The 15,522-nt window shown below is 45.2% G+C and overlaps 1 protein-coding gene across 3 annotated transcripts in view; it reads left to right on the top strand.

Annotated features, from left to right (window-relative positions):
* The first annotated feature begins 6,983 nt into the window (after nt 1-6,983).
* Nucleotides 6,984-15,522, top strand: part of FIP1L1 (factor interacting with PAPOLA and CPSF1) — a 131,952-nt gene continuing 123,413 nt past the window's right edge. For all 3 annotated transcript variants that reach the window (XM_077477492.1, XM_077477491.1, XM_077477490.1), the window contains exons 1-2: nt 6,984-7,317; nt 14,443-14,491. In XM_077477492.1, coding sequence (XP_077333618.1) covers nt 6,999-7,317; nt 14,443-14,491 — 368 coding nt within the window. In that variant the 5' untranslated portion in view covers nt 6,984-6,998. The remainder of the gene's footprint in view (nt 7,318-14,442; nt 14,492-15,522) is intronic.

Here is a 15,522-nt window from a genome sequence, read left to right as displayed (position 1 = left end):
GTCTAATCACGGCTAATCACAGTGTAAATAGGAAAAGCCAGTGATCGGCTTTTCCTCACTCGCGTCTGTCAGACGCGAGTAGAGGAGAGCCGATCGGCTGCTCCTCTGATGGGGGTGGGGGCTGTGCTGATCGATTATCAGCACAGCCCCCCCGAGGATGCCCACACTGGACCACCAGGGACACCACCAGACCACTAGGGATGCCAGCACAAGGTAATCCTCCCTAGACCACCAGGGATGCCAGTCAGTGCCCACAATGGATGCCAATCAGTGCCCATAATGGATGCCAATCAGTGCCCACAATGGGCATCACTGATTGGCATGCATTATTGTTTGACACTGATTGGCATCCATTAGTACAGTATAACATAATACAATGCCGCCTATCAGTGCCCACCTGTGCCTATAACATAATACAATGCCGCCTATCAGTGCCCACCTGTGCCGCCTATCAGTGCCCACCTGTGCCACCTATCAGTGCCCACCTGTGCCTATAACATAATACAATGCCGCCTATCAGTGCCCACCTGTGCCACCTATCAGTGCCCACCTGTGCCACCTATCAGTGCCCATCTGTGCCGCCTATCCATGCCCATCTGTGCTGCCTATCCATACCCATCCATGCCGCCCATCCATGCCAATCCGTGCCATGTATCAGTGCCAATTTGTGCCACCTATCAGTGCCCATCCATGTCGCCCATCAGTGCCACCCATCAGTGCCCATCAGTGCCACCTATCAGTGCCACATATCAGTGTCCATCAATGCCACCTCATCAGTGCCACTTCATTGGTGTCACCTCATTGGTGCCCATCAATGCCGCCTTATCAGTGCCCATCAGTGCAGCCCCATCAGTGCCCATCAGTGAAGGAGAAAACGTACTTATTTACAAAGTTTTGAAACTGAAACAAAAAAAACATATTTTTTTTCAAAATTTTCGGTATTTATTTATTTGTTTAGCAAAAAATAAAAACCATAGAGGTGATCAATTACCACCAAAAGAAAGCTCTATTTGTGGGAAAAAAATGATAAAAATTTCATTTGGGTACAGTGTAGCATGACCGCGCAATTGTCATTCAAAGTGCGACAGCGCTGAAAGCTCAAAATTGGTATGGGCAGGAAGGTGTTTAAGTGCCCGGTATTGAAGTGGTTAAGTGTCTCCTCTGTCCTCCACTCATTACCTGTATTTATGGCACCTGTTTGAACTTGTTATCAGTATAAAAGACACCTGTCCACAACCTCAAACAGTCCCACTCCACTATGGTGAAATCCAAAGAGCTGTTGAAGGACACCAGAAACAAAATGGTAGACCTGCACTGGGCTGGGAAGACTGAATCTGCAATAGGCAAGCAGCTTGGTGTGGACAGCCCCATGTTGCAAGGATCTGTACACAATTCCTGGAAGCTGAAAACATCCCAGTTCTTGCATGGCCAGCCTACTTACCGGACATGTCACCCATTGAGCATGTTTGGGATGCTCTGGATTGGCGTATATGACAGCGTGTTCCAGTTCCTGACAATATCCAGCAACTTTGCACAGCGATGGAAGAGGAATGGACCAACATTCCACAGGCCACAATCAACAACCTGATCAACTCTATGCCAAGGAGATGTGCTGCACTGTATGGGCAAATGGTGGTCACACCAGATATTGACTGTTTTTTGGGGACTCCCCGCCCCCCCCCCCCCCACCCATACAGTAAAACTGCACATTTTACACCCCTTTCACACCGAGGGCCCTTTGTGGGTGCTATAGCTTTAGAAATGGCGCCTGCAATCCGCCCTTAAACTGCTGCTCCATTGTTTCCAATGTGAAAGTCCTCGGGGTGCGCTGGCAGGACACCAGCAAAAGTCCTGCCAGCAGCTTCTTTGGAGCTTCTTTGGAGCGGTGTGTTTACCACTTCTCCACCACTGCTCCCCATTGAAATAAATGGGGCAGCGCTGCAATACAGCCAGCAAAACGTTGCTATTGCAGGCGGTTTTAACCCTTTCTCGACTGCTAGCGGGGGTAAAAGTGCCCCGCTAGCGGCCAAAATGGGCTGCAAATCAAACGGTAAAACGCCACTAAAAAAAGCGTTGTTTTACAGCCAATGCTATGGGCGGCTTGGTGTGAAAGCAGTCTTAGAGTGGCCTTTTATTGTGGCCAGCCTAAGGCACACCTGTGCAATAATCATGCTGTCTAATCAGCATCTTGATATGCCACACCTGTGAGGTGGATGGACCTTTTACATCTGAACTCTCAGAGTTGCCTTTCACTGTTAGGGCCGGTTCACACAGGGGGCGATGCGAGGCGACACCGACTTGCCTCGCCGCGACCTGCCGCGACTTGCAAATGACTTCTGTATAGAAGTCAATGCAAGTCGCCCCGAGGTCACCCAAAAGTAGTACATGAACCTTTTTTCTGAGTCGGAGCGACTCGAGTCGCTCCTCTCAGAACGGTTCCATTGTACAGAACGGGGGCGACTTGTCAGATCGCGGCACTGCAAGTCGTGTCGCCCCCCTGTGTGAACCGGCCCTAAGGGGGTATTCTGCAGACTCTGATATAAGGGAGAACAGTGGGAACTCTGATGTATGGAGAAGACTCTGATGTAAGGGGAAACACTGTGGCCTCTGGTGTAAAGGGTAACTCTGAGGCAGGAGAGGGAAGGGGGAGACTTCACTCACAGACAAGGACAGATGGTGAGCTCGCTCACCCCTTAGCAGTCAGCACCTCTCATCCAGATGTTTCCGTGGCTGCTGGACTTCAAATTTTCTGAGGCACAGTGCCAGGGAGTGGCGTGTGGGCAGACACAGAGGGGTAGGAGTTGGGGGGGGGGGGGGGGGGGGAAGAGGTGCAGATTGAGCCCCTCTCCTCTCCTTTGTGTGCGTATATACCTGTTTAATACATGTATCTGCACCCACTTCCGGGCATAGATAGAAGCAGAATATCCTCAGATACATCACTTCCTGTTCCTGACCCCCCCATTGTGTTCTGGGAAACACACAGTTCCCAGAACACAACGGGGACCAGTGAAGACATGCGACGCAACTTGCTCATGCGCAGTAGGGAACCGGGCAGTGAAGCCGCAATGCTTCACTTCCTGATTCCCTCAGAGGATGGTGGCGGGGGCAGCCCAGACACGAGCGATTGCTCGTCTTCTGCTGCCGACATTGTGGGCACCCTGGGACAGGTAAGTGTCCATTTATTAAAAGTCAGCAGCTGCAGTATTTGTAGCAGACCCCTTTCACACTGCCACGCCCATAGCGTCGGCGGTAAAACGCTATTTTTAGGGGCGTTTTACCGTTGGATGTGCAGTGCATTTTGGGTGCTAGCGGGGCACTTTTACCCACCCCCCCCCCCCGCTAGCAGCCGAGAAAGGGTTAAAACCGCCCATAATACGCCGCAATAGCTGCGTTTTGCCGGCGGTATTGCAGCGCTGCGCCATTGATTTCAATGGGGAGCAGCAGTGGAGGAGCGGTAAACACACCGCTCCAAAGAAGCTGCTGGCAGGACTTTTCCTGAAGTCCTGCCAGCGCACCGCTCCAGTGTGAAAGCCCTATTAATGTGTGTTCTGAATGCACAAGTGATATTTTTTTTTTTTTTGCCTCTACACGCCTATGTGTTCATGGAATCATAGACTAACTAATATGGGCATTTAGAAGCAGGAAAAAAAAGTAAAATCAATTCAAGCATTTTTGGGCATTACCATTAAAGTCTATGGAACCCAAAATGTCCATTACATACAGTGCCTTGAAAAAGTATTCATACCCCTTGAAATTTTACACATTTTGTCATGTTACAGCCAAAAATGTAAATGTATTTTATTAGTCTTTTATGTGAGAGACCAACACAAAATGGCACATAATTGTTAAGTAGAAGGAAAATGATAAATGGGTTTTCAACATTTTTTTACAAATAAATATCTAAAAAGTGTGGTGTGCATTTGTATTCAGCCCCCTTTACTCTGATACCCCTAACTAAAATCTAGTGGAACCAATTACCTACCTGTGTGTAATTTAATCTCAGTGTTAATACAGCTGTTCTGTGAAGCCCTCAGATGTTTGTTAGAGAACCTTAGTGAACAAACAGCATCATGAAGGCCAAGGAACACACTAGACAGGTCAGATGTTGTGTAGAAGTTTAAAGCATGGTTAGGTTAGAAAAAAAAATATCCTAAACTTTAAACATCTCACGGAGCACTGTTCAATCCATCATTTGAAAATGGAAAGCGTATGGCACAACTGCAAATCTACCAAGAACATGCCCATTCATCTAAACTGACAGGATGGGCAAGGAGAGCATTAATCAGAGAAGCATCCATTGTAAGGTTGGCCATACACCTAGAAAATCTGCAGATAATCTATATGGTTAGATAGAAAAAGTGCAAAAGATTTCTCCATGTATACTAAACTGTGGATGGAGGAATCTCTCACTGGGCCAAGCTTCAGTGTCTGGCATGTCGGCCCTGTTGGCTCTCAAGTTAATGCCTGTACACAATCAGAATGTTCAGGTATTGTGAGAGCCAGAGGGGCCGACTAGCAAGATATGGAAGCTTGGGCCAATGGGAGATTGTTCCATCCATACAGTTCGGCATAGATGGAGGAATCTGTTCCACTTTTTTCATCTGACCATAAAAAAATCTGCAGATAATCTATAGGTGTATGGCCAGTCTTCCTCTGGAGGACCTCCAGAGATCCACAGCTCAGGTGGGAGAATCTGTCCACAGGATAATTATTAGTCATGCACTCCACAAATCTGGCCTTTATGGAAGAGTGGCAAGACGAAAGCCATTGTTAAAAGCCATAAGAAGTCCTGTTTGCAGTTGGCAAGAATCTGTATTACAGGGGACACAGCAAAGATGTGGAAGAAGGTGCTCTGGTCAGATGAGACCAAAATTGAACATTTTGGCCTAAAAGCAAAACGCCATGTGTGGAAGAAAACTAACACTGCACATCACCCCAAACATCATGTTGTGGGGATGCTTTTCTTTAGCAGAGACAGGGAAGCTGGCCAGAGTTGATGGGAAGATGGATGGAGCCAAATACAGGGCAAACTTAGAAGAAAACCTGTAATGCTGTGTACACAAGACCAGACTTTTTGACAGCAAAGGTCCGACGGAACGAGTCCATTGGACATTTCGATCTTGTGTGGGCTCCATCAGACCTTTGCTTGCCAAAAATCTGGCGGACTTTAGAAATAGAACATGTTTTGAATTTTTCCACCGGAACTCCGCCGGACCGAGAAATCCGTTCATGTGTATGCTAGTCTGAAGGACAAAAACCAACGCTAGGGCAGCTATTGGCTATGAACTTCCTTATTCTAGTCCAGTCGTACGTCATCACGTTAGAATCCGTCGGACTTTGGTGTGATTGTGTGTGGCCAAGTCCGTTCATTCGGAAAGTCTGTCGTAACCCCGCCGAAACTCTGTTGGAAAGACCGTCGGACCTAGTCCCTCGAAAAGTCCAGTCGTGTGTACGCTGCATTAGAGTCTACAAAAGACTTGAGACTGGGGAAGAGGTTCACCTTCCAGCAGGACAACGACCCTAAACATACAGCCAGAGCTACAATGGAATGGTTTATATCAAAGCATATTCATGTGTTAGAATTGCCCATTCAAAGTCCAGACCTAAATCCAATTGAGAATCTGTGGCAAGACTTGAAAATTGTTGTTTACATACACTCTCCCTCCAATCTGACAGAGCTTGCTTTTGCAAAGAACGGGGAAAAAAATGTCACTCTAGATATGCAAAGCTGGTAGAGATATCCCCAAAAAGACTTGCAGCTGTAATTGATGGTTCTAAAAAGTATTGAGTCGGGGGGGGCTGAATGCAAATGCACGCCACACTTTTCACATATTTATTTGAAAAAAAAGTGAAAACCATTCATAATTTTCCTTCTACTTCACAATTATGTGCCACTTTGTGTCGGTCTATCACATAAAATCCCAATAAAATACATTTACATTTTTGGCTATAAAACATGACAAATTGTGGAAAATGACCAGGGGGTATGAATACTTTTTCAAGGCACTGTATAGACAGGAATCTGCTGGAGACCAAAACCATAGCTCTTAAGGGTCCTTTCACACGGGGCGGATCAGTTCTGATCCGCCCCGTGGATGTCCGTTTGCTCAGCGGGGATCACTCCGCCGATCCCCGCTGAGCAGGGAGATGACAGGTCTGTCTCCGCACACTGTGCAGGGACGGACCTGTCACAGCGCCGCTCTCCCCTATGGGAGATCGGATGACGACGGACCGCAGTGCCCGTCGTCATCCGATCCGATCCGCAGACGGATGGAAAAATAGCTTTTTCCTCCGTCACACTTTTTCGGATCGGAGCGGGTCGGATGTCAGCGGACATGTCACCGCTGACATCCGACGCTCCATAGAGCTCTATGGAGCACCCGTTCAGGTCCGCCTGAAAAACTGACAGGCGGGCCTGAACGGGACGTTAGTGTGAAAGGGGCCTAACTTTCTGAAATGGGAACACCTATCAGGAAAAGTATACAGGCATAGGACACCCCCCCTGCCACGCCCCCTTAAAGGAGAATTAAAAAAAAAACGAGTTATACCCACAAGTTCTTTTTTTTACCATTACTATTTCTTTATTTTGGCTTTTTAAATTTATAAATGCTGCAATTTAAAAATTGAAAGGAAGGCTTAGCCTTGAGAAACAGTTATGGAAAGATAAAGAGTGCATTTTATATACATCTATATAGATCAGACCAAAATGAGGGGGACAGAGGGCTCCAAATCAGGGACAGTTGGAAGCTATGACAAAACAAGACAATAAAACTAAGCAAGACGATAGGATGAAAACAAGTATTTTATTAAAGAAACAATTTATTATACACAATGTTTCCCGAACGAAATATCTTCTATTTAGGGTTTCTATACGTACTGTAATTCCCAGCATGCAATGCCTTTACACGGGACAGCTACTAGTTGTTTCGCTTCGTGAGCTGAGCAGTGAGCATGCGCTTATAGTTCTCCGGAACTGTGACTTTTTGCCCTCAGCTAAGATGGCTGCCTGCGATCTCTCTAGACTGTCACGTGATGTCTTTCGGGTCCTCCAATCACTGGAAGGTAATGGCGAGCCCCTGGCCGTCACAGGCTGGCCAGATCTCGCGATAGTTTCTTCTTGCAGTCCTGTAGCAAAGATGTCCGCCGGCGGAGAGGTGCTGGAGCGGATGGTGGTTTCGGCGGAGATGAGCGGCTCCAGCCCTGTTGCCGCCGTTCCGTCTTCAACCACCTCCTCCACAACTGCCGTCGCCACCAGCACCGTGACCTCGGGCGGAGGAGGAGGAGTCGGGGATGAGGAGGAAGAGTGGCTCTATGGGGGTACGGGGGTGTGCTGTGTGGGGGAGGGGAGCCTGTATAGGGGGCTCACACAACGACTGTGTATGGGGAGGGGAGGCTTCCTTATGGCTGAGGGCACGTGGTACAGCAACTGGATGGCGGTTCTGTAAACTCCTCCCCCACCTTTTATTGACTTCTTAAAGGCATAGTCCACCTTTTTTGTAACAAATGAAATGTAACATGTGCATTCAATAAAGTGTAAGTAAAGGCAAGACTATTTTCCAATTTGGATAGAGTAAGGGAGGGTTATAACCCCTGTCAGCTATTTTTCTCATCCATGTCCTATTGGGTACAATTTCCCTCTACTTCCTGTCCCATTGCCAAAACAGGAAGTGTGAGAATTGGTGAACTGGAATAGAGGGGAAATCTTCCGAGGACACCAGAATTAGTGTCACCATTGGAGGATTTCCCCTCTATTCCAGTTCTGATGTCAACCCAAAATTTTGAATTTTTTTTCACTTTCAATGATGGGACAAAAAGAGAGGGGGGTCTCCCCAAAGGGGGGCAGACTGCAATAATAACTGACAAGTGTTCTACTCTATCCAAAAAAATTCTGCCTTTTAGTTATACTTTAATACGGGTTCACACTGCCAGCGACTTCAATGTCGGACCCCACCCCAGTGCAACTTCAGCACAACTTGCATGCAATATCTTTAACAGAAGTCAATGTAAGTTGGACCAAAAGTAGTGCAGGAACCTTTTTCTAAGTCAGAGCGGCTCAAGTCTCAGCAATTAGAACCGTTCCATTGCACTGAATGGGGTCTAACATTGATGCGACAAGTGCTCCAAAGTCGGAGCGATTGTTGCATCAGTGTGAACCGGGCCTTAAAAAGGTTGTAAACTGTACCTATAGGTAAGCCTTTTTCTAGGCTTACCAGTGTTAATTTCGTTGACTAAAACATTTTAGTCGACTAAATGAATACTATTTTAGTCATCTAAAACTAAAACAACTTGAGATGACTAAAATATGACTAAAATGGCATTTTAGTCAAAAGACTAAAACTAAATTGAAATTTGACTTCAAAATGAACACTGGTCTCTAGTGCATGTTCATACCTCAATACCATAAATACATATTAGATTTTTTCACTCCCGCAGTATATAATGAGTTTGGATATTGTAGAGAAATGGTAACTAGTGCGTTACAATTTAATTCGAATTAATTGGATTTAGATTTTAGACAACTAACATGTACTGAAGATTTTAGTTGACTAAAATTTAGGACATTTTAGTCAACTAAAACAATTTCAGAAGACTAAAATAGGACTAAAATGGTATTTTAGTTTTAGTCCCAAGACTAAAACTAAATTGAAATTTGCTGCCAAAATTAACACTGAGGCTTACCTATAGGTACTGTAAATATCTCCTAAACGTGCACCATTTAGGAAATATTTACTGTATACTGCGCCGATGATGTCATCAGCACATGCGCTGTGAAGGAACGCTGCCTGTGCCATGGCTCAGAGGGGCGAAGATGGATCCGGCCTGCAGCGGGGACGGCTCAGGCTTTGTTTGCAGGTAAGTGTCACATAATGTGCTAGTATGTGATGCATACTAGCACATTATGCCTTTACTTTGCAGGGAAGAAGTAAGGAAGAAAAACCCACCATGGTTTACTTCCTCTTTCATGTAGAATTCCAGCTTACACCTAACTAGCCTTAAAACTGTCCCCTCCCCCCAAAATCTTTGCTGTCTATTCTATGTAAGAGAGATCTATGTACTTAACTATTTTCAGGATGCTCCAGTCCAGTCACGTCATCTCCCCTGTGTGAGCCAGCAGCAGCTGCAGGGAAGAGGAGGGAGCAACGACAACAGATGAGCCATTGAAGTCTAATGCTGCATACACACGACCAGACTTTTCAACAGACTAGGTCCGACGGTCTTCCCGAAGGACTTTTGGCAGAGTTCCGACAGACTTTCCTAACGGACTTGGCCACACACAATCACACCAAAGTCCGACGGATTCAAATGTGATAACGTACGGCTGGACTAGAATAAGGAAGTTCATAGCTAGTAGCCAATAGCTGCCCTAGCGTTGGATTTCGTCTGTTGGACTAGCATACAAACTGATTTTTCGACCGGATTTGAGTCCGTCGGAAAGATTTGAAACATGTTTTAAAGCGGGATTCCGCTGCCGTTTTTTTTTTTTTTTAACCTGTGTCACTGGTGGGCGATACCTACGGTGTCTTTGCAGTCACGATCGGCGTCTTTTTAACCCCCAGCATGACGATTTCATTGCTAAGGAAAAGTTTTAAAAAAACAGTCCGGCGGTTTCCATTTTCACTGTGGGCGTTTGAAGCCCACAGGCATTTACTTCCTGGATGCGATGACGCTGAGCTCCCAGCTTCCACCGCTCCATCTTGCACATGCTCATTGAGTGTCCTCTTTGTTTTCCTTCCTCTTGCCTCGTGTGCTATAGTCGTAATGGCAGATAGAGCTGCCTGCCCACTTTCAAAATGGCAATTTCGGACACGCCCTCGTCACGTGACCGGCGTCCTCCTTCCGAAATCTCACGAGATTTCGGCATGACTGTGTCCCCCACTGATTCCTGGGAAATAGCTAAAAAAGTTCCCAGGGACCATTGCGAAGCTGATACACGCCTACTCCCACGGGAGGAGAGCCTGGAAGTCGGCATAAACATTAAAAATAAAAGGTAAATACTGCATATTTTATTTCAATGGTCATAACTGCATCTATGTTCCAAAGCCATTTGAATAAGATGAACTTGCAATTTTCTGTACAAAACCACTTTAAATCTAAAGTCCGTCTGATTTTTAGACAGCAAAGGTCTGGTGAAGCCCACACGATCCAATTTTCCGGCGGATTCGTTCCTTCTGACCTAGTCCATCAAAGTCTGGTTGTGTGTACGCGGCATAAGGGTGACAACACTGCTCCCAGGCATTATTAGCCATTGTCGGAGCGTGCTCTCCTCTACCTGGCAACTGCTGCAGGCTGAGACAAGAACGATCATGTGACCAGAGCCAACTGACAATAGTTGAAGCAGAGTTCAGCCCACATTTTATTTTATTTCTATTTTTTTTATAGGCAACTGTTTTGACATAATCTCATGTTGTAATCGCTATTTTTAGTCAAACCGCCGCTGTATTTTTTTTTTCTCATAAAATGAACCTTTTGTTTTGTCTGTATTGTGCACTTCCATCTTGCTTGTGAGCATGTAAAGCCCACTAGGATACTTTTCTGGGATATGGTGCTGTTGGATACCCAGCATGCACCGTCTGATCTCGCACATGTGCATTAAACACATGTTGCAGCTCAGTCATTTTCCTTTTGAAAATATTGCGATTCTTAGAGGAGGCGACGGCGGCGTTGCCCACTGACTTCTGGGAATCGTGATGCACATTTCCCAGGAGTCAGTGTGCGGAAGTAAACTACGTACATCGCTGCAGAGAGGAGAAACTGGAAGAGAGAGAGCCTTGGAAACGAGGTAAACAAAGAAGAAAAAAAACTGCCCAATGCAGTCATTACGGTCAGTTCAGAAGCTAATGATGAGAAAATTAAAAAGTGGGTGGAAGTCTGCTTTAGGTATATACATCTTTCTTAGGTTTAGTCAATTTTAAGGTTGTTTAGGTGTAAGCTGGATTTGCACTTTAGGCTCCATTCACATCTAGGTGTCGTGGATTGTGGGCAGAATCTCCACCATTCTGCCCGCGCTCCTGAATCACGGCAAATTGCAAGAAGCCCTTGTGATCCCCGTCAATTCCAATGGCACCACAGTCGTGGCACAATTTTGCCCAAAGTTCCAGAACTTCTTTTGGAGTGACAGGCGTACCCCGATTCTGTTTGCACAATTTTAATGCGATTGGTTGGGTGGCAAAATCGTCCCACGATTTGCCATGATTTGGGATCGTGGGCAAAATCACAGCAATTCCACCTGTGTTTCAGGACACCTAGATGTAAACTTGGCCTTAAATGTTTGCCTTAGCATTTGTAGTGCATCAGAGGTGCAGTGTGCAGGCTCCTGCAGATTCTACTACCAGCCCCATGTCTGTACGAGGTACACCTTCTGTTATGGGGCTGGAGGAAGTGATCATTGAGCTACATGCAGAGTGACATCACCACATTTGTTCTCCATGGAGATCGGTGAGTCCCTCTGCCGCAGTGACAGGTGGGACTTGTAGTCTTTCATTAATGGAGGCCTCCACTGCTATGGGGGAGATCACACAAAATGTGATGCGTCCTAGCTTCTAGGCAAGGTTGGATAAAATTGCTTACAGTAGGGTTTTTTTTTTTTTTGTCTGGGCTGCTTATGGCCCATAGGTATGGCATCTAAACTGAGCAAAAACTTTCTAGGCTGCTTTTTTGTATAAACGAAGTGGGTCTTCTTGACTGAGTCCCCATTTTATTCAAAAGGCGAACTTACACTTTGATGTGGTATTAAACTCTATGTAAAAATAAATCTGACAGGAAGGATTAATAGAAGAGGCACTAGTGGTCTCTTCTGTCATATACTCTCCCAGCCTGACAGCGTTTAATGTCATCTGAGCCGCAGACCACATGACACTCGCTGAAGGGTGAAGTGTGGGAGCGTTATTATCACAGCCCCGCCATTCTAGCAGCCAGAGAGCATGGACCCAGAAGGAAGATCAGGAAAGGTGGATGTCCCAGGAGTGGTTATAGCTCAGCCCTGGAGGGCTCTGTTTGAGAAGTAAGCTATCATAATGTGCTAGTATGCTGTGTATACTAGTACATATGGCATCAACCTGCAGGGGGTTCATTTTGTTTGTTTTTTTTAGTCATTTTGTTTTGAATAGAGTGGAGATGGATTAGAACACTTGTCGGTTTTTATTGCTGTCTGTTTAACCATTAGGGACATCCAATCTCTATATTTGTCCTGTTTACCAACATTATTTGTGAAAATTAAAAGAAAATCTAAAATTTTGGGTTATCCCCAGAAAAGTAATGGAGGGGAAATCTTCCAATGGGGACACTTGTTTTGTAGACTGTGTACAAGAGACCTTTGTAGAAAGTGATTTTTTTTTTTAGTGGAGGAAACAAGATCACTCGCTCTGTTCAGATTCCACGTCCATCTACTGCAGTTAATGGCTCCAGTTTTAATGAATAAGCCCCAATGTGCTGGTGGCGCTCCTCTTTGATCTATTGTAGATCAGCTCAGTTAGTAATAATCTGCTTATTTATGCTGTTATGTACTGGGCCAGTGGATTCATAGATCTATACCGTCACACCACTTTACGGTTCTTATAGTGTTGATATTTGCAGCAGTGTAGTTATACAAAATAAATCATGTGCATACAAAAACAGTACATGTACCGTGTCCTAAATAATGATTATAGTGTTGTCAAATCCTTTAAGTTATGGTATTGGTGTAGACGCAAATCCCTTTCTAGCAGATAGAGATGATATGATGATGGTCAGTATTCTGGAATCACAGAGTGATCTTTGCTAACCCAGATTCTTACTTTTACACTCCAGTGTAGGTGTGAATCTGGTTGTTGGGGACGTAAAAGACACATTGATAAATACAGCTAGCTGTGGTCACTGACTAGTATTTCTAACATCCTTCAAAATATGTTGTGTTTATTTAGACACTGTGTTCTTTTGATCAAATTTCCCTTTTGACAAAACGATTGAATTGGACATCCAATGAAAGAGACAAAAATGGCACGGCTCAGTGATAAGTGACAAATGGTTATGGTTTTGGTCTACCCAACTCTATTGGTTGTGGCCCAAAAAAACAGAAAAAAAAATGTACAGGGTTGATAGATGGTGGGGTTTTTTGCCCGTACAAGTAAATCGGTTGTATGTGATTCACAAGGGCACAAAAAATGCCATTGATCTACACTGTTGAATAGGCTTTTTTTTAATTATATGTCCAGTTGCTTTGTTGATTCGGACATTGTGCGGGTTTATCACACTGTGTGTGGTGACTATAAGCTTTGTGTGTCTTTTGAGGCTGGGTTCACACTGAAGCACAGAGCGGCTCACAACAGGGGTTTGGTGCGTCCCTGTTCGCCATTTCAGGTCTGATTTTTAGGCCGAATTTTTGCCTGAATTCAGGCCTGAAACGGACCAGAAATCGCACGGGACCACTGTGCAATTTGCTCTGCAGCTGCCTCGAAGCTATGTCACTGACATGCAAATTGGATGTGGGGTAACCACAGTGACATGAGAAGGGGGGACAGGACAGAACAGATCAGGGCTGCGGAGGCGTGTGACGTGACCACGGTGTCAGGATTGAGCAGCCATGATATACCGTGGTCAGTTTACAGGACGGGTGGGTATAGTCAGCCAGGTTTTTTTTTTTAGGCGACAGAAGGGAGCTTCAGTATCACACTGATACTGCAACATAAAGGGAGAGTATGTGTTGTGTTTTTTTTACCAACCCCACAGTTCTCCTTTTAGGCTGGGTTCACACTAGTGCGAATTGGTTGCGGGTTTCCCTGCATTCAATTCGCAAGACAGGAGATTGTGACAGACTCTCTATGGAGCTGGTTCACATGTCTCCCAGGCTGCATTGGAGTGCTGTGCATCTTTGGCTCTGTTTCAGGGCCAAATATTTGGCCCTGAAATGGATAACAGGGACGCACTGGACCACTGCTGTCAGCCCCATCCGGCAGCAGTGTAAACCCAGCCTTAAGCATGCAACATTGAAAACCTGACCACGTCTAATCCTTCCCCACTTATTTTAAAACTAAAAGAAAATATTTTGCCTAGATTTAGTCATTATACGGTTGTTTTTATCCCTTCTTCTGGAAATACCTCTAATTACTCAACTTTTTTTTATTAATCCTTTATTTTTTCTTAAATCTAAAAATTCCTCCTAGGCGTAAATGTAGTGTGTGACTGATGATGTGTTCTTGCTCATTTCCCATCTATGCTGCAAGTAATCATTTTATGAGATCTAGAGGAACAGATCTGTGTTGCCTATAGATACCAGAAAAGGATGAGCTTGTAGTGCCAGCTGAGAGGAGACACTGAAAATAGGAGTAAAGAGACGTGGTTGCTGTCAGAAACCTGCCCTATTTTACGTTTAGTTTTTATACGAGGCCTAATGAGATTTGCTTTGTATATGTAATGTAAAGTCCGTTGAGGATGACCGGCATGATCTCAATTTGTATTTATTTATAGAGGAAAATGAAGCTGCAGGACCAGATGATGATGAAGAGGATATAACAAGGTGAGTAATTGTATTTGTTTATCATGCACTTTCAAAAGACCCTCCACAAAAAAAAAAGTTCTTACATTTGATTGGTCCAGATAAGTTACCTCTAAACCTGGATATAATACATTGGATGGTGGCTAGGGATGCTAAAAACCTTAGTTGTATTCATGCCATACATGTCGGCTTTGATCTTCTGGCTCTGCTGGTGTGTGTTTTGGTGCTTGTACAGTAAAGGATAGTGTCATTTACTCTCTCTCTTCCTTCCCCTTCATCCGTTCATAAAACATCTTGATTTCTTTTTCACAGCACGTAAAGGAGCGGTCCTGTCATTCAATGCCCTTCCTCTTCCCTTGTCCAATCATAGAATATATAACATTTTATGAATGCATGTGGGGGAGAGTAAACAACACTTCTTTGGGCCACACTGGGCATAAATACTGCTTATACAGGCATGTGGCATTTTTTTCTTTCAGCCTGTAGAAGCAACACAATGTTAGCTTGTGTGTCCATGCATATTTGGGCATTTACAGCCATTTGTAAAAGAGTGCCGAAAATATATTGCCCGAAAATAGATTTTTCAGCAATTCGCTGAAAGAGAAAAATGTCTGGAAATGGGGTGAGGCTGCCCCCTGCCCTTGGTGCCTCCCATCATGGGGATGTCCTATAGCACAGGAGAGCCGCCACCTGGTTGATTAGAGCTTCGGGAACATTACAGCTCTCATTTCAATAGCTGTGTGGTGTTCCCTGCCGCGCACTGTCACATACAGCCCCTCCCCCTTGTCCGTGAAACTTTGATAGACAGATCACCTGTCCAGTCCTGGGACGGGTGATCAGTCTGTCTATCAAAGTGCCTGGCCAAAGAGTAGGGGGTGTATGTGGCACTGGGGAACTCACAGCTATTGAAATGAAAGCTGTGATGTTCCCGGCACTCTAATCAACCAGGCGGCGGCTCTCCTCACTCTTTCCCTTCACAGGCTGGTTGCAATGGAGACACAGGCTGGCTGCATCTGATGGGCACTGGTGAGGCTGCATTGATCTCTTGTATC

This window comes from Lithobates pipiens, unplaced genomic scaffold (genome assembly GCF_037356315.1).
Source record: "Lithobates pipiens isolate NorthernLeopardFrog02 unplaced genomic scaffold, aLitPip1_a1.2 Scaffold_13, whole genome shotgun sequence".
Taxonomy (NCBI): domain Eukaryota; kingdom Metazoa; phylum Chordata; class Amphibia; order Anura; family Ranidae; genus Lithobates; species Lithobates pipiens.
The sequence above is the reverse complement of the archived record's forward strand: the minus strand, read 5'-3'. Positions and strand labels throughout refer to the sequence as shown.